Source organism: Hyla sarda, chromosome 1 (assembly GCF_029499605.1).
Source record: "Hyla sarda isolate aHylSar1 chromosome 1, aHylSar1.hap1, whole genome shotgun sequence".
Lineage (NCBI taxonomy): Eukaryota > Metazoa > Chordata > Amphibia > Anura > Hylidae > Hyla > Hyla sarda.
In genome coordinates this window covers 601,587,453-601,607,525 of record NC_079189.1, presented here as the reverse complement: position 1 = coordinate 601,607,525, position 20,073 = coordinate 601,587,453, and the positions used below count along the sequence as shown (strand labels likewise).

The window sequence follows — 20,073 nt, the reverse complement described above, 5'->3', positions numbered from 1 at the left end:
CACCCCTATTTTTTTAAGTATTTTTATTTTGCAGTATTTTTTTCCACACTTGCCCCAAAACTTTTGCTCAGTACTGTATACCTTTTTATTTTTATTTTTTTTTATTCTTAAAGGGGTACTCCGTCCCTAGACATCTTATCCCCTATCCAAAGGATAGGGGATAAGATGTCAGTACGCCGCGGTCCCGCTGCTGGGGACCCCGGGGATCGCTGCTGCAGCACCCCGCTATCATTACTGCGCAGAGCGAGATCGCTCTGCACGTAATGACGGGCAATACAGGGGACGGAGCATCGTTATGTCACGGCTCCACCCCTCCTGACGTCACGGCCCGCCCCCGTCAATACAAGTCAATGGGAGGGGGCGTGGCGGTCGTCACGCCCCCTGCCATAGACTTGCATTAAGGGGACGGGCCGTGATGTCATGAGGGGCGGAGCCATGACGTCACCCGGCCCCTGTATCACCCGTCATTACGCACAGAGCGAACTCGCTTTGTGCAGTAATGATGGCGGGGTGCCGCAGCGGCGATCCCCGGGGTCCCCAGCAGCGGGACCGCGGCGATCTAACATCTTATCCCCTTTCCTTTGGATAGGGGATAAGATGCCAGGGGCGGAGTACCCCTTTAATACAACATTTATTACAATTCCCAAAGAACTCGATGTTGGTGACAACCAGTGTCATGTTACCCCTGAGGATACTCAGCAAAACATGTCGGGGGGGGGGGGGGGAGGAGAATGCTGTTAGTTTCTATTTTAAATAGTAATCTGCCGCAGCTGTGATTTGCAGGCACATCCATACAGGTTATAATCTTATACATCATGGTTGGAAAGTGGCGTGTCAGCAGTGGAATACAATGAGACTCTAAGAATAGCAAACTGTATAGAAGGCTTCAACTAGGAGTGATCGGACCTTCTTGTGTGTCGAAACTGTGAACCTTGCACGTGTACTCCAGACACTATATGTTCTACAGAGTCTGTATAGCAGAGCCGACACAGAATAGCATGTATAGCGGAACCCGTATAACAGAGAGCGAACACTGACTCGGCTCTGCTACACGGCAGGAAGGTTTTTCGTCTGAGGGAGTTTTGGATGATGGCTGACGCCTGATGGAGATTGGTCCGAGGGAGGAGGCAGGACACTGTTTTGCCTGACGCGGGAGGGAGTTGCGGCTGACAACTGACAATATCCTAAAATGGACACCGTATATGGGGATTTGCCCCTACTCTGGATAGTTCCTGACATGGACAGAGGTGTCAGCAGAGAGCACTGTGGTCAGACAGAAAGGAAATTCAAAAAGAATAGAACTTCCTGTGGAGCATACAGCAGCTGATAAGTACTGGAAGGATTGAGATTTTTATTATAGAAGTCATTTACAAATCTGATTAACTTTCTGGCACCAGTAAACAATGTTTTCCAGTGGAGTACCCCTTTAATATCCTAGTTAAACCATCCAAGTGACACGTTCACTTTATTCTGTATGATTGACAGTGTCTGAAGAAGGTAGAAGAAGACCAAATAGCTGCTTTATAAATGGCTTTTGACTGAGGCGTCAGCATTTCCCATAGAAGTCTATGCAGAGAAATGTAGGGATCGTAGGGCAGTGCCGCCATCTTCCCCAGCTAATCACCGGTGATCAGGAGGAGATCCGGTGCCATCTACAACCTGTGACATGTCTGATCGCCATTTGATAAGGTTGCTTGTAATGATGGTAACACATTAAAGGGGTACTCCACTGGCCAGCGTTCACGCGTAATTGTTCCAAATGCTGTTTTCGCGCTGCGGGGGTCGGCCATGCCTCTTGTGATGTCACGGCCATGCCCCCTCAATGCAAGTCTATGGGAGGGGGCGTGACTGCAGTCACGCTCCCTCCAATAGACTTGCATTGAGGGGGCGTGGCCATGATGTCACGAGGGGCATGGTCGACCCTCAGCATTCGAAACATTTACTTCCATACGCTGGCCAGTGGAGTACCCCTTTAAAGGAAAACTGTCAGCAAGTTCACCCACACTAAACCCAGTACATTGTGTTATAATGTGGGGGAACAGGAGTCTCAGGAGTGTCCGCCATCCATCCCGACTTTGCGCGCAGCAGGCGGGTCCCCCGCCGGCAATCTCACTTTGGGTTCCGGAGGCAGGTGACCGAATCCCGCCCCCCCTTGTTGCACATTCATTTCTTGTTTCTCCACATCCATAATGGCTTCAGAGCGCATGCGCAGTTTTGTTTTCCTGTCCTGATGAGGTGAGAGCCGTGTGTCCCCAGAATCGCTCTGCGCCGCGAAACTGTGCATGCGCTCTGAAGCCAGATCGCAGCGCTCAGAGGGGCAGATAACTCCACCTTGTTAGTACGTGGCGAAACAAGAAATGAATATGCAACAAGGGGGGTGGGATTCTGACTCCGGAACCCAAAGCAAGATTGGCGGCGCAAAACCGGGATGGATGGCGGACACTTTAGAGGACGCAAACTCGCCCTAAACACAACTTTACTAAATAAGTCAGCACGTTACAGACTCCTGTTCACCCACACTATAACCCAATGTACTGGGTTTAGTGTGGGTGAACTTGCTGACAGTTTTCCTTTAAAGGGGTACTCCGGTGGAAAAAAAAATATATATATATTTTTTTTTAAATCAACTGGTGCCAGAAAGTTAAACAGATTCGTAAATGACTTCTATTAAAAAAAAATCTTTACCCTTCCAGTACTTTTTAGCAGCTGTATGCTACAGAGGAAATTCTTTTCTTTAAGAATTTATTTTTTGTCTTGTCCACAGTGCTCTCTGCTGACACCTCTGGACAATTCCTAAAGGGCATCAGGTGTCAGCAGAGAGCACTGTGGACAAGACAAAAAAGAAATTAAAAAAGAAAAGAATTTCCTCTGTAGCATACAGCTGCTAAAATGTACTGGAAGGGTAAAGAAGTTTTATTAGAAGTAATTTACAAATCTGATTAACTTTCTGGCACCAGTTTATTTAAAAAAAAAATGTTTTCCACCGGAGTACCCCTTTAAAGCCAACTGGGAATGGCTTATGTTTAGATACCTATGATAGACTGATAGCCTGCTTGACCCGACTAGAAAGGGTGCACTTACTTGCTGTCTTAAGCTACATTCACACTAAGAAATCTGCCACCAAACTCCTAAATATTCAGACCCTTTTCTATGACTCCTGAGATTTAGGGAATCTCTCAGACTTAACTCAAAAAAGCTGTTGGCAGCACGTTATATAAGGTAACATCTATATTCTTACCATGTCTCGTCCTCCAGGACATCAGGATAGTCAATATGATTACTTTTCTAATGTTCTCGTGCTATATGGCGGTGCCCTGTAAGTAGTCCAGGGGCGCACAGCATCTTCATGTAATTACCACTGCTCGAGCTGTAACTACACCGACAAGGCGCAACCTGCGTCACCACTGAGCAGAGCAGTCATGGGAGATATGCCTAGTATTTGTACTTAGAGCCCAAGCAGAGGGAGCAGAGCAGTGATCAGGGATGTGCCTAGTATTTGTAGTTAGAGCCCAAGCAGAGGGAACAGAGCAGTGATCAGGGATGTGCCTTGTAGATGTGGTTACAGCCTGAGCAGAGGGAGCAGAGCAGTGATCGGGGCTGTGCCTAGTATTTGTAGTTAGAGCCCAAGCAGAGGGAGCAGAGCAGTGATCGGGGATGTGCCTTGTAGATGTGGTTACAGCCTGAGCAGAGGGAGCAGAGCAGTGATCAGGGATGTGCCTTGTAGATGTGGTTACAGCCTGAACAGAGGGAACAGAGCAATGATCGGGGCTGTGCCTTGTAGATGTGGTTACAGCCTGAGCAGAGGGAGCAGAGCAGTGATCGGAGCTGTGCCTTGTAGATGTGGTTACAGCCTGAACAGAGGGAGCAGAGCAGTGATTGGGGCTGTGCCTTGTAGATGTGGTTACAGCCTGAGCAGAGGGAGCAGAGCAGTGATCGGGGCTGTGCCTTGTAGATGTGGTTACAGCCTGAGCAAAGGGAGCAGAGCAGTGATCGGAGCTGTGCCTTGTAGATGTGGTTGCAGCCTGAGTAAAGGGAGCAGATCAATGATCGGGGCTGTGCCTTGTATATGTGGTTACAGCCTGAGCAGAGGGAGCAGAGCAGTGATGGGGGCTGTGCCTTGTAGATGTGGTTACAGCCTGAACAGAGGGAGCAGAGCAGTGATTGGGGCTGTGCCTTGTAGATGTGGTTACAGCCTGAGCAGAGGGAGCAGAGCAGTGATCGGAGCTGTGCCTTGTAGATGTGGTTGCAGCCTGAGTAAAGGGAGCAGATCAATGATCGGGGCTGTGCCTTGTATATGTGGTTACAGCCTGAGCAGAGGGAGCAGAGCAGTGATGGGGGCTGTGCCTTGTATATGTGGTTACAGCCTGAGCAGAGGGAGCAGAGCAGTGATCAGGGTTGTGCCTTGTAGATGTGGTTACAGCCTGAGCAGAGGGAGCAGAGCAGTGATGGGGCTGTGCCTTGTAGATGTGGTTACAGCCTGAGCAGAGGGAGCAGAGCAGTGATGGGGCTGTGCCTTGTAGATGTGGTTACAGGCTGAGCAGAGGGAGCAGAGCAGTGATGGGGGCTGTGCCTTGTATATGTGGTTACAGCCTGAGCAGAGGGAGCAGAGCAGTGATGAGGGCTGTGCCTTGTAGATGTGGTTACAGCCTGAGCAGAGGGAGCAGAGCAGTGATCGGGGCTGTGCCTAGTATTTGTAGTTAGAGCCCAAGCAGAGGGAGCAGAGCAGTGATCGGGGATGTGCCTTGTAGATGTGGTTACAGCCTGAGCAGAGGGAGCAGAGCAGTGATCAGGGATGTGCCTTGTAGATGTGGTTACAGCCTGAACAGAGGGAACAGAGCAATGATCGGGGCTGTGCCTTGTAGATGTGGTTACAGCCTGAGCAGAGGGAGCAGAGCAGTGATCGGAGCTGTGCCTTGTAGATGTGGTTACAGCCTGAACAGAGGGAGCAGAGCAGTGATTGGGGCTGTGCCTTGTAGATGTGGTTACAGCCTGAGCAGAGGGAGCAGAGCAGTGATCGGGGCTGTGCCTTGTAGATGTGGTTACAGCCTGAGCAAAGGGAGCAGAGCAGTGATCGGAGCTGTGCCTTGTAGATGTGGTTGCAGCCTGAGTAAAGGGAGCAGATCAATGATCGGGGCTGTGCCTTGTATATGTGGTTACAGCCTGAGCAGAGGGAGCAGAGCAGTGATGGGGGCTGTGCCTTGTAGATGTGGTTACAGCCTGAACAGAGGGAGCAGAGCAGTGATTGGGGCTGTGCCTTGTAGATGTGGTTACAGCCTGAGCAGAGGGAGCAGAGCAGTGATCGGAGCTGTGCCTTGTAGATGTGGTTGCAGCCTGAGTAAAGGGAGCAGATCAATGATCGGGGCTGTGCCTTGTATATGTGGTTACAGCCTGAGCAGAGGGAGCAGAGCAGTGATGGGGGCTGTGCCTTGTATATGTGGTTACAGCCTGAGCAGAGGGAGCAGAGCAGTGATCAGGGTTGTGCCTTGTAGATGTGGTTACAGCCTGAGCAGAGGGAGCAGAGCAGTGATGGGGCTGTGCCTTGTAGATGTGGTTACAGCCTGAGCAGAGGGAGCAGAGCAGTGATGGGGCTGTGCCTTGTAGATGTGGTTACAGGCTGAGCAGAGGGAGCAGAGCAGTGATCGGGGCTGTGCCTTGTAGATGTGGTTACAGGCTGAGCAGAGGGAGCAGAGCAGTGATCGGGGCTTTGCCTTATAGATGTGGTTACAGCCTGAGCAGAGGGAGCAGAGCAGTGATCGGGGCTGTGACCTGTAGATGTGGTTACAGCCTGAGCAGAGGGAGCAGAGCAGTGATGGGGCTGTGCCTTGTAGATGTGGTTACAGGCTGAGCAGAGGGAGCAGAGCAGTGATCGGGGCTGTGCCTTGTAGATGTGGTTACAGGCTGAGCAGAGGGAGCAGAGCAGTGATCGGGGCTTTGCCTTATAGATGTGGTTACAGCCTGAGCAGAGGGAGCAGAGCAGTGATCGGGGCTGTGACCTGTAGATGTGGTTACAGCCTGAGCAGAGGGAGCAGAGCAGTGATGGGGGCTGTGCCTTGTAGATGTGGTTACAGCCTGAGCAGAGCAGTGATCGGGGCTGTGCCTTGTAGATGTGATTACAGCCTGAGCAGAGGGAGCAGAGCAGTGATCAGGGCTGTGCCTTATAGATGTGGTTACAGCCTGAGCAGAGGGAGCAGAGCAGTGATCGGGGCTGTGCCTTGTAGATGTGGTTACAGCCAGAGCAGAGGGAGCAGAGCAGTGATCGGAGCTGTGCCTTGTAGATGTGGTTACAGCCTGAGCAGAGCAGTGATCAGGGCTGTGCCTTGTAGATGTGGTTGCAGCCTGAGCAGAGGGAGCAGAGCAGTGATCGGGGCTGTGACTTGTAGATGTGCTTACAGCCTGAACAGAGGGAACAGAGCAATGATCGGGGCTGTGCCTTGTAGATGTGGTTACAGCCTGAACAGAGGGAGCAGAGCAATGATTGGGGCTGTGCCTTGTAGATGTGGTTACAGCCTGAGCAGAGGGAGCAGAGCAGTGATCGGAGCTGTGCCTTGTAGATGTGGTTACAGCCTGAACAGAGGGAGCAGAGCAGTGATTGGGGCTGTGCCTTGTAGATGTGGTTACAGCCTGAGCAGAGGGAGCAGAGCAGTGATCGGAGCTGTGCCTTGTAGATGTGGTTGCAACCTGAGTAAAGGGAGCAGATCAATGATCGGGGCTGTGCCTTGTATATGTGGTTACAGCCTGAGCAGAGGGAGCAGAGCAGTGATGGGGGCTGTGCCTTGTAGATGTGGTTACAGCCTGAGCAGAGCAGTGATGGGGGCTGTGCCTTGTATATGTGGTTACAGCCTGAGCAGAGGGAGCAGAGCAGTGATGAGGGCTGTGCCTTGTAGATGTGGTTACAGCCTGAGCAGAGGGAGCAGAGCTATGATCGGGGCTGTGCCTTGTAGATGTGGTTACAGCCTGAGCAGAGGGAGCAGAGCAGTGATGAGGGCTGTGCCTTGTAGATGTGGTTACAGCCTGAGCAGTGTTGACTACATGAAGATGTTGCACACTCCTGGGACTACTTACAGGGCACCACCATATAGCACAGTGTCATTTGAAAAGTGATTGGGGGGTATTAGTGAAGCATTTTACCCTTGTTTTCTTGGGTGAAATTGTCTTTGTTTGCGACGTCTTTTCATATACGTGCATTCCTGTGCTTGGCTGTGGTATGCGTGTTTTGAGTATTATTGCAGTGGTCAGGAATTTAGGAAAATTATGCAAAATTTGGCACATCTCCTTTAAAATGGCACACATCACCACCATAAAAAAGTGACAAAAAACACACATTACAAAACTTAGTTGAAATGACTTATTAATACAAGCAGATCACCTTGTTATTTGAAAAATAAATATATATTTCCCCTTAAAAAAATATATATAAAAATTATTTTTTTATTTTATTTATATATATATATATATATATATATATATATATATATATATATATATATTTTTTACATTTGTAAACACTTTTTTATATGGTTAGGATGGACATGTTTAAAAGTCTGGATATTTGGTACAATTAAGTTTACAAACCATACTTGTTTACATGTTTATCCAAATTACTATTTAAAAAAAAAAAAATGTTTTTACAGATGCAAATTAGACACCTTTTGTAATATGTTTGTTTCACAATTTTCTAGCAGTTTATCAAGAAAACTGCTCATCAGAATCCCACCACTAGGGGTCCCCATACCTACTGGGACACTAACCAGTCCTGCAGCAGCCTCCGGCTTGTCCATGAGTCATGGACAAGGCTGCAGGTGCACCAATCACTTCCCTCCGCCACAAGGTAGGGACACGCCCCCTTCTCCTCATAGGATTTGTAACCCTGTGAGCTAATGAAAAGATGTAAAATAAAGAACATTCACAATGAAGCTACTAAATAGAAAAAAGCCACCCATCGAAAAAAGGAGTAAAAAAAATCTGCCCTGCTAATGAATATTCATAAAGCTCCGTATGCATGCACCACTTCATTGGTACACACATAAGAAGTTTTCGGTACTGTTTCATACCCAAGGCAATCTTAGACTGTGGAAATGGCGTATGTGCAGTAGCAGCGGATAGGAGCGAGCAGCAGAAAGAGTTTTATGAATATTTTTCTTATTTGTGCAGACTTAAAGGGGTACACCTGTGCTCCAGCGTTCTGAACAGGAGGCTGTGATTGCGACGTCACGGTCACGCCTCCCTCTATTCATATCTATGGGTCGACACACCCACTCCCATAGACATAAATAGAGGGGGCGTGGCCGTGACATCACAACCACTGCCGCAGAAACTCAGTGTTTGTTCAGAACGCCGAGTGCTGCGGAAAATCATGCGGGACCCCCACAATCAGACATCTCATCTCCTATCCCTTGGACACCCCTTTAAGATAGAATGGTGGGCTGGGGGTGTCTGTAGAAGGGGTTCGAAGAAGCTTAGGAATGCCCCTCATGCGCCAACTCTGGTGATTTGTAGAGCTGAAATGAAGCTGCATAAAGTAAAGGTTTATACAGTATATATTAATTACACTGCTCAAAAAAATAAAGGGAACACTAAGATAACACATCCTAGATCTGAATGAATGAACTAATCGTATGAAATACTTTCATCTTTACATAGCTGAATGTGCTGACAACAAAATCACACAAAAATTATCAATGGAAATCAAATGTATCAACCCATGGAGGTCTGGATATGGAGTCACACTCAAAATCAAAGTGGAAAACCACACAACAGGCTGATCCAACTTTATGTAATGTCCTTAAAACAAGTCACAATGAGGCTCAGTAGTGTGTGTGGCCTCCACGTGCCTGTATGACCTCTCTACAGTGCCTGGGCATGCTCCTGATGAGATGGAGGATGGTCTCCTGAGGGATGTCCTCCCAGACCTGGACTAAAGTATCCGCCAACTCCTGGACAGTCTGAGGTGCAACGTGGCGTTGGTGGATGGGGCGAGACATGATGTCCCAGATGTGCTCAATCGGATTCAGGTCTGGGGAGCGGGCGGCCAGTCCATAGTATCAATGCCTTCCTCTTGCAGGAACTGCTGACACACTCCAGCCACATGAGATCTAGCATTGTCTTGCATTAGGAACCCAGGGCCAACCGCACCAGCATATGGTCTCACAAGGGGGCTGAGGATCTCATCTCGGTACCTAATGGTAGTCAGGCTACCTCTGGCAAGCACATGGAGGGCTGTGCGGCGCCCCAAAGAAATGCCACCCCACACCATTACTGACCCACCGCCAAACCAGTCATGCTGGAGGATGTTGCAGACAGCAGAACGTTCTACACGGCGTCTCCAGACTCTGTCACATGTGCTCAGTGTGAACCTGCTTTCATCTCAGAAGAGCACAGGGTGCCAGTGGCAAATTTGCCAATCTTGGTGTTTTCTGGCAAATGTCCAGCACGGTGTTGGCACAACCCCCACCTGTGGACGTCGGGCCCTCATACCACCCTGATGGAGTCTGTATCCGTTTGAGTGGACACATGCACATTTGTGGCCTGCTGGAGGCCACATTTTACAGGGCTCTGGTATTTCTCCTCCTTGCACAAAGGTGGAGGTAGCGGTCCTGCTGCTGGGTTGTTGCCCTCCTACGGCCTCCTCCACATCTCCTGATGTACTGGCCTGTCTTCTGGTAGCGCCTTTATGCTCTGGACACTACGCTGACAGACACAGCAAACCTTCTTGGCATAGCTCGCATTGATGTGCCATCCTGGATGAGCTGCACTACCTGAGCCACTTGTGTGGGTTGTAGACTCCGTCTCATGCTACCACTAGATTGAAAGCACCGCCAGCATTCAAAAGGGACCAAAACATCAGCCAGGAAGCATAGGAACTGAGAAGTGGTCTGTGGTCACTCACCCCCCTGCAGAACCACTCCTTTATTGGGGGTGTCTTGCTAATGACCTGTAATTTCCACCTGTTGTCTGTTCCATTTACACAACAGCATGTGAAATTGATTGTCAGTCAGTGTTCTTCCTGAGTGGACAGTGTGATTTCACAGAAGTGTCAGTGACTTGGAGTTACAAAAAAAACATTTTTTTAATATATCAAACAGTACCTAATCCTGACCATGTACATCTACTTTTTGTGTGTCTAGCACATGTATTTATTTTTTTACTACACTTTCACTAGTCTGAATTCCTCTCAAAGGGAGGGGGCGTGGCCTCACTGTGCAGGTCTCCGCCCCCTTCCTCAGTATGCTGTCTGCTCACATCTCCCCTAGAATTAGCAAAACTACAACTCCCAGCATGTCCTCACTGACAGTAGCGGGACACAAGCTGACAGGGGGAGGATTTTTCCTCCAGGTGTGAGCCCTGCGCTCCCAGCTGTCAATCAAGGAAGTGTGTCCATGACATAGGTGAAGACTCATGGACACAGCAGAACTAGTATGTGCACAGGCAGGGGGGTGGACTGGCTTTTTCAGTATGAAATACAGAAAATTTTCTAATTAAATCAATTGCAAAACCTATTGGTTATACATGCTTTACAACATATCAAAAGTTTTTGCATCTGACAGTGCCCATTTAAGTGTCCCCTTTATTTTTTTGGGGTAGTGTATATACAGCAGGTATGGAAGGGGGAGGGGGGGGGGGGTCGTCATGTAACTGTAGACTAGGAGGCCTCTGCTGACACATGGATCACCATCATATTGCTTTATCCAAATTCCAGATTCAGGCCCACTACAGTAGCATGGTCTGTTTCTATGGGCAGAATACCAGTTATATTGAGTAAAATCTGATTACAGGTTTCCTTTAGTTCTGGTGGCCTCCCATATCTCTTGATTATCTTCACACATACACAGCTCAGCTAAATGCACATTACACATATACAGCTCTACTGTGTACACATACAGCTCAGCTACATGCACATTACACATATACAGCTCTACTGTGTACACATACAGCTCAGCTACATGTACATTACACATATACAGCTCTACTGTGTACACATACAGCTCAGCTACATGTACATTACACATATACAGCTCTACTGTGTACACATACAGCTCAGCTACATGCACATTACACATATACAGCTCTACTGTGTACACATACAGCTCAGCTACATGTACATTACATATATACAGCTCTACTGTGTACACATACAGCTCAGCTACATGCACATTACACATATACAGCTCTACTGTGTACACATACAGCTCAGCTACATGCACATTACACATATACAGCTCTACTGTGTACATACAGCTCAGCTACATGCACATTACACATATACAGCTCTACTGTGTACACATACAGCTCAGCTACATGCACATTACACATATACAGCTCTACTGTGTACACATACAGCTCAGCTACATGCACATTACACATATACAGCTCTACTGTGTACACATACAGCTCAGCTACATGCACATTACACATATACAGCTCTACTGTGTACATACAGCTCAGCTACATGTACATTACACATATACAGCTCTACTGTGTACACATACAGCTCAGCTACATGCACATTACACATATACAGCTCTACTGTGTACACATACAGCTCAGCTACATGCACATTACACATATACAGCTCTACTGTGTACACATACAGCTCAGCTACATGCACATTACACATATACAGCTCTACTGTGTACATACAGCTCAGCTACATGTACATTACACATATACAGCTCTACTGTGTACACATACAGCTCAGCTACATGTACATTACACATATACAGCTCTACTGTGTACACATACAGCTCAGCTACATGTACATTACACATATACAGCTCTACTGTGTACACATACAGCTCAGCTACATGTACATTACACATATACAGCTCTACTGTGTACACATACAGCTCAGCTACATGTACATTACACACATACAGCTCAGCTACATGTACATTACACATCTACTGCACTACTGTGTACACATACAGCTCAGCTACATGTACATTACACACATACAGCTCTACTGTGTACACATACAGCTCAGCTACATGCACATTACACATATACAGCTCTACTGTGTACACATACAGCTCAGCTACATGTACATTACACATATACAGCTCTACTGTGTACACATACAGCTCAGCTACATGTACATTACACATATACAGCTCTACTGTGTACACATACAGCTCAGCTACATGTACATTACACATATACAGCTCTACTGTGTACACATACAGCTTAGCTACATGTGCATTACACACATACAGCTCAGCTACATGTACATTACACATACAGTTCTACTGTGTACACATACAGCTCAGCTATATACAGCTCTACTGTGTACACATACAGCTCAGCTACATGCACATTACACATATACAGCTCTACTGTGTACACATACAGCTCAGCTACATGTACATTACACATATACAGCTCTACTGTGTACACATACAGCTCAGCTACATGTACATTACACATATACAGCTCTACTGTGTACACATACAGCTCAGCTACATGCACATTACACATATACAGCTCTACTGTGTACACATACAGCTCAGCTACATGCACATTACACATATACAGCTCTACTGTGTACACATACAGCTCAGCTACATGTACATTACACATATACAGCTCTACTGTGTACACATACAGCTCAGCTACATGCACATTACACATATACAGCTCTACTGTGTACACATACAGCTCAGCTACATGCACATTACACATATACAGCTCTACTGTGTACATACAGCTCAGCTACATGTACATTACACATATACAGCTCTACTGTGTACACATACAGCTCAGCTACATGTACATTACACATATACAGCTCTACTGTGTACACATACAGCTCAGCTACATGTACATTACACATATACAGCTCTACTGTGTACACATACAGCTCAGCTACATGTACATTACACATATACAGCTCTACTGTGTACACATACAGCTCAGCTACATGTACATTACATATACAGCTCTACTGTGTACACATACAGCTCAGCTACATGCACATTACACATATACAGCTCTACTGTGTACACATACAGCTCAGCTACATGTACATTACACATATACAGCTCAGCTACATGTACATTACACATATACAGCTCTACTGTGTACACATACAGCTCAGCTACATGTACATTACACATATACAGCTCTACTGTGTACACATACAGCTCAGCTACATGTACATTACACATATACAGCTCTACTGTGTACACATACAGCTTAGCTACATGTGCATTACACACATACAGCTCAGCTACATGTACATTACACATACAGTTCTACTGTGTACACATACAGCTCAGCTATATACAGCTCTACTGTGTACACATACAGCTCAGCTACATGCACATTACACATATACAGCTCTACTGTGTACACATACAGCTCAGCTACATGTACATTACACATATACAGCTCTACTGTGTACACATACAGCTCAGCTACATGCACATTACACATATACAGCTCTACTGTGTACACATACAGCTCAGCTACATGTACATTCCACATATACAGCTCTACTGTGTACACATACAGCTCAGCTACATGCACATTCCACATATACAGCTCTACTGTGTACACATACAGCTCAGCTACATGCACATTCCACATATACAGCTCTACTGTGTACACATACAGCTCAGCTACATGTACATTCCACATATACAGCTCTACTGTGTACACATACAGCTCAGCTACATGTACATTACACATATACAGCTCTACTGTGTACACATACAGCTCAGCTACATGCACATTACACATATACAGCTCTACTGTGTACACATACAGCTCAGCTACATGTACATTACACATATACAGCTCAGCTACATGTACATTACACATATACAGCTCTACTGTGTACACATACAGCTCAGCTACATGTACATTACACATATACAGCTCTACTGTGTACACATACAGCTTAGCTACATGTGCATTACACACATACAGCTCAGCTACATGTACATTACACATACAGTTCTACTGTGTACACATACAGCTCAGCTATATACAGCTCTACTGTGTACACATACAGCTCAGCTACATGCACATTACACATATACAGCTCTACTGTGTACACATACAGCTCAGCTACATGCACATTACACATATACAGCTCTACTGTGTACACATACAGCTCAGCTACATGTACATTACACATATACAGCTCTACTGTGTACACATACAGCTCAGCTACATGTACATTACACATATACAGCTCTACTGTGTACACATACAGCTCAGCTACATGTACATTACACATATACAGCTCTACTGTGTACACATACAGCTCAGCTACATGCACATTACACATATACAGCTCTACTGTGTACACATACAGCTCAGCTACATGTACATTACACATATACAGCTCTACTGTGTACACATACAGCTCAGCTACATGTACATTACACATATACAGCTCTACTGTGTACACATACAGCTCAGCTACATGTACATTACACATATACAGCTCTACTGTGTACACATACAGCTCAGCTACATGCACATTACACATATACAGCTCTACTGTGTACACATACAGCTCAGCTACATGTACATTACACATATACAGCACTACTGTGTACACATACAGCTCAGCTACATGTACATTACACATATACAGCTCTACTGTGTACACATACAGCTCAGCTACATGTACATTACACATATACAGCTCTACTGTGTACACATACAGCTCAGCTACATGCACATTACACATATACAGCTCTACTGTGTACACATACAGCTCAGCTACATGCACATTACACATATACAGCTCTACTGTGTACACATACAGCTCAGCTACATGTACATTACACATATACAGCTCTACTGTGTACACATACAGCTCAGCTACATGCACATTACACATATACAGCTCTACTGTGTACACATACAGCTCAGCTACATGCACATTACACATATACAGCTCTACTGTGTACACATACAGCTCAGCTACATGCACATTACACATATACAGCTCTACTGTGTACACATACAGCTCAGCTACATGCACATTACACATATACAGCTCTACTGTGTACACATACAGCTCAGCTACATGTACATTACACATATACAGCTCTACTGTGTACACATACAGCTCAGCTACATGCACATTACACACAGCTCTGCTGCAGACATATATAACACACACATACACAGCTCTGCACCACGCACATCACACACACACAGCTCTGCTGCATACACATAACTTCAGCTCATCCAGCAGCGATCACAACCAGCACAGCAGAGTCCTGCATACACTGAGCAGATGAGCCTAGAGCAGCAGCCCCTGATCATGTGACTCCTCCTCCTCCATGTGACTGATCACATGACTGTGACATCATGGCAGGTGGTGTAAGCACAGGGTAAGTACACGGCTCTGTACAGGCTGCAGGTGGAGGTATGTGTGAGGTCATCAGGAAGGGTGGGGGAGGGGACAGCACCATTAACCCCTTCAGGACCAGATGATTTGGAGCCTTAGTTTGCTGCCGTCTGTTGTTTCTATTAGAAGCAGCCATTTATAATTGTCTCCTCTTCTTTCCTTCAGGTTTCTCCAACCCAGGATCCTCTGCTGATATCTTCTATATAAGAGAAGTTTCCTGATCAACCATGAAGAGAGACAGGAACAAGATGGCCGACAGGATAATAAACCTCACCCTACAGATACTCTTCCGACTTACTGGAGAGGTGAGGGATTCTGGGAGTGATGTCACATGACCTCATTCTTATCTATGTAATAGATGAATATGACTGGAGAGGTGAGGGATTCTGGGAGTGATGTCACATGACCTCATTCTTATCTACATACACAGGATTACACAGTTTTTTTTTATCTAAGAGCCGAGGAACGTGCTCTCGAATCACCCAAAGTGCAAACGTGTTACACTAAAAAAACGTGCACAAAGGATGCGGTCTATCGCAATCCCTTCTCCGATAGGAGAGATGCCCCAACAGACCTTACCCTTCGCCTCCGGACCAAAAGGTACCTGAGAGGTTCCCGGTTCGATGTCCCTTTTCGCCGAAGCTACTAGGGGACCACAAATGCTCCCGGCATCCCCCTTGGCGTTAGCCAAGATATCTGCCCGCAGAGCCCATAACGGTAGGTACCCTGCCAAAGCAGGAGTACCCGGGGTGTTTGCAGGGAGGTGTGGAACCTAATGGCCACACACACCTCCCCTAGACCGCCAGGAGGGACACCCAGAAGGGCCACCGCATCCTGACAAATCCTGTGAACACACAACACGCAAAAAGTGACACACTGACAAAAATAAATAAATAAGTGAATGTGTGCAGATATACTGCCCGGACATCCGGCCGGATCTATAAAAATGTCTCTGATCCTAGAGCCAGAAGGCCGGGAATCAAGAGGTGAGTGCCACAAGGTGAAGAGATCATGGTGCCCATGCTTCAACTCAGTGAGCCAATACACCCGGTGAGTTTCGGGACCTCGGGGTCACCACTACCCGAGGCACTAAAGTACCTCGGCTCCAGACCCTCTCCGCCTCATGGTGAGACCCAGAGGAAGCAGGTCATATCGGGGCAGCCCCGGAACGCCCTGGTACACCTGCCCCCTACCATGCAGCAGCCATCCCCACCAGCTCCACACCAGCGTTGCCTGCCACCAGAATGAAACTGATAAGAACAGATACTACACTTGATCTTAGCAAAAAGGCCGAGAAGCGATTAATAATATTAATGTGTCTCTCCATACACAGGATTACACAGTAGTGAAGAAGTCCTCTAGTGGGCGCTGTCGGGCCCCTGTGTGTGAAGGATGGGGAAGAACCCTGAGCCCAATCCCGGGGCCCCCACCTCACTCCCTGATACATGAGGAAATGGATGAACAGAAGATCCTAGAACTGATCAACAAGATGATGGAGCTGCTGACTGGAGAGGTGACCCTGCTGGGAATGCTGGGACATTATACAGTAATGGAGGGGTCTGGTGATGACTGGAGAGGTGACACTGCTGGGAATGCTGGGACATTATACAGTAATGGAGGGGTCTGGTGATGACTGGAGAGGTGACACTGCTGGGACATTATACAGTAATGGAGGGGTCTGGTGATGACTGGAGAGGTGACACTGCTGGGAATGCTGGGACATTATACAGTAATGGAGGGATCTGGTGATGACTGGAGAGGTGACCCTGCTGGGACATTATACAGTAATGGAGGGGTCTGGTGATGACTGGAGAGGTGACACTGCTGGGAATGCTGGGACATTATACAGTAATGGAGGGGTCTGGTGATGACTGGAGAGGTGACACTGCTGGGAATGCTGGGACATTATACAGTAATGGAGGGGTCTGGTGATGACTGGAGAGGTGACACTGCTGGGACATTATACAGTAATGGAGGGGTCTGGTGATGACTGGAGAGGTGACACTGCTGGGAATGCTGGGACATTATACAGTAATGGAGGGGTCTGGTGATGACTGGAGAGGTGACACTGCTGGGAATGCTGGGACATTATACAGTAATGGAGGGGTCTGGTGATGACTGGAGAGGTGACACTGCTGGGAATGCTGGGACATTATACAGTAATGGAGGGGTCTGGTGATGACTGGAGAGGTGACACTGCTGGGAATGCTGGGACATTATACAGTAATGGAGGGGTTTGGTGATGACTGGAGAGGTGACACTGCTGGGAATGCTGGGACATTATACAGTAATGGAGGGGTCTGGTGATGACTGGAGAGGTGACACTGCTGGGACATTATACAGTAATGGAGGGGTCTGGTGATGACTGGAGAGGTGACACTGCTGGGAATGCTGGGACATTATACAGTAATGGAGGGGTCTGGTGATGACTGGAGAGGTGACACTGCTGGGAATGCTGGGACATTATACAGTAATGGAGGGGTCTGGTGATGACTGGAGAGGTGACACTGCTGGGAATGCTGGGACATTATACAGTAATGGTGGGGTCTGGTGATGACTGGAGAGGTGACACTGCTGGGAATGCTGGGACAATATACAGTAATGGAGGGGTCTGGTCATGACTGGAGAGGTGACCCTGCTGGGAATGCTGGGACATTATACAGTAATGGAGGGGTCTGGTGATGACTGGAGAGGTGACCCTGCTGGGAATGCTGGGACATTATACAGTAATGGAGGGGTCTGGTGATGACTGGAGAGGTGACATTGCTGGGAATGCTGGGACATTATACAGAAATGGAGGGGTCTGGTGATGACTGGAGAGGTGACACTGCTGGGACATTATACAGTAATGGAGGGGTCTGGTGATGACTGGAGAGGTGACACTGCTGGGACATTATACAGTAATGGGGGGGTCTGGTGATGACTGGAGAGGTGACACTGCTGGGACATTATACAGTAATGGAGGGGTCTGGTGATGACTGGAGAGGTGACACTGCTGGGACATTATACAGTAATGGAGGGGTCTGGTGATGACTGGAGAGGTGACACTGCTGGGACATTATACAGTAATGGAGGGGTCTGGTGATGACTGGAGAGGTGACACTGCTGGGAATGCTGGGACATTATACAGTAATGGAGGGGTCTGGTGATGACTGGAGAGGTGACACTGCTGGGAATGCTGGGACATTATACAGTAATGGAGGGGTCTGGTGATGACTGGAGAGGTGACACTACTGGGAATGCTGGGACATTATACAGTAATGGAGGGGTCGGGGTGATGACTGGAGAGGTGACACTGCTGGGAATGCTGGGACATTATACAGTAATGGAGGGGTCTGGTGATGACTGGAGAGGTGACACTGCTGGGACATTATACAGTAATGGAGGGGTCTGGTGATGACTGGAGAGGTGACACTGCTGGGAATGCTGGGACATTATACAGTAATGGAGGGGTCTGGTGATGACTGGAGAGGTGACACTGCTGGGAATGCTGGGACATTATACAGTAATGGAGGGGTCTGGTGATGACTGGAGAGGTGACACTGCTGGGACATTATACAGTAATGGAGGGGTCTGGTGATGACTGGAGAGGTGACACTGCTGGGACATTATACAGTAATGGAGGGGTCTGGTGATGACTGGAGAGGTGACACTGCTGGGAATGCTGGGACATTATACAGTAATGGAGGGGTCTGGTGATGACTGGAGAGGTGACACTGCTGTGAATGCTGGGACATTATACAGTAATGGAGGGGTCTGGTGATGACTGGAGAGGGGACACTGCTGGGACATTATACAGTAATGGAGGGGTCTGGTGATGACTGGAGAGGTGACACTGCTGGGAATGCTGGGACATTATACAGTAATGGAGGGGTCTGGTGATGACTTGAGAGGTGACACTGCTGGGACATTATACAGTAATGGAGGGGTCTGGTGATGACTGGAGAGGTGACACTGCTGGGACATTATACAGTAATGGAGGGGTCTGGTGATGACTGGAGAGGTGACACTGCTGGGACATTATACAGTAATGGAGGGGTCTGGTGATGACTGGAGAGGTGACACTGCTGGGAATGCTGGGACATTATACGGTAATGGAGGGGTCTGGTGATGACTGGAGAGGTGACACTGCTGGGAATGCTGGGACATTATACAGTAATGGAGGGGTCTGGTGATGACTGGAGAGGTGACACTGCTGGGAATGCTTGGACATTATACAGTAATGGAGGGGTCTGGTGATGACTGGAGAGGTGACACTGCTGGGAATGCTGGGACATTATACAGTAACACCACTGGAGGGGTCGGGGTGATGACTGTATCATTGTGTGTCAGGTTCCTATAAGGTGTCAGGACGTGGCGGTCTATTTCTCCATGGAGGAGTGGGAGTATGTAGAAGGACACAAGGATCAGTACAAGGATCAGGTGATGATGGAGGATCAGCAGCCCCTCACATCAGCAGGTAATAGACATGACTATATACACACGTCCTCTCATTATTTGTATGTAAAGAATGAATTCAGTCTCTGTATGTGTTCCCTACAGTCAGATCCAGTAAGAGAACAGCAGCAGAGAGGTGTCCCCGTCCTCTTCTTCCACAGGATCAGGATCAGGTAGATGGAGATATTCCCTATGATCTGTAGAAGGGCTGTGAAGCTCTTGTGTTCAGTCTTGTTTTATCCTACAGTATTATATGCTTTATACAGGGGTTT

At 47.5% G+C, this 20,073-nt stretch overlaps 1 protein-coding gene and 1 pseudogene across 1 annotated transcript in view; one reads left to right on the top strand and one right to left on the bottom strand.

The window, feature by feature from the left end:
• The first annotated feature begins 15,399 nt into the window (after positions 1-15,399).
• LOC130293878 (uncharacterized) overlaps positions 15,400-20,073 on the top strand; it is a 46,576-nt gene continuing 41,902 nt past the window's right edge. The window contains exons 1-4 of the mRNA XM_056543127.1: positions 15,400-15,669; positions 16,698-16,877; positions 19,697-19,823; positions 19,907-19,974. Coding sequence (XP_056399102.1) covers positions 15,592-15,669; positions 16,698-16,877; positions 19,697-19,823; positions 19,907-19,974 — 453 coding nt within the window. The 5' untranslated portion in view covers positions 15,400-15,591. The remainder of the gene's footprint in view (positions 15,670-16,697; positions 16,878-19,696; positions 19,824-19,906; positions 19,975-20,073) is intronic.
• On the bottom strand, positions 16,576-16,666 carry LOC130343280 (U2 spliceosomal RNA; annotated as a pseudogene).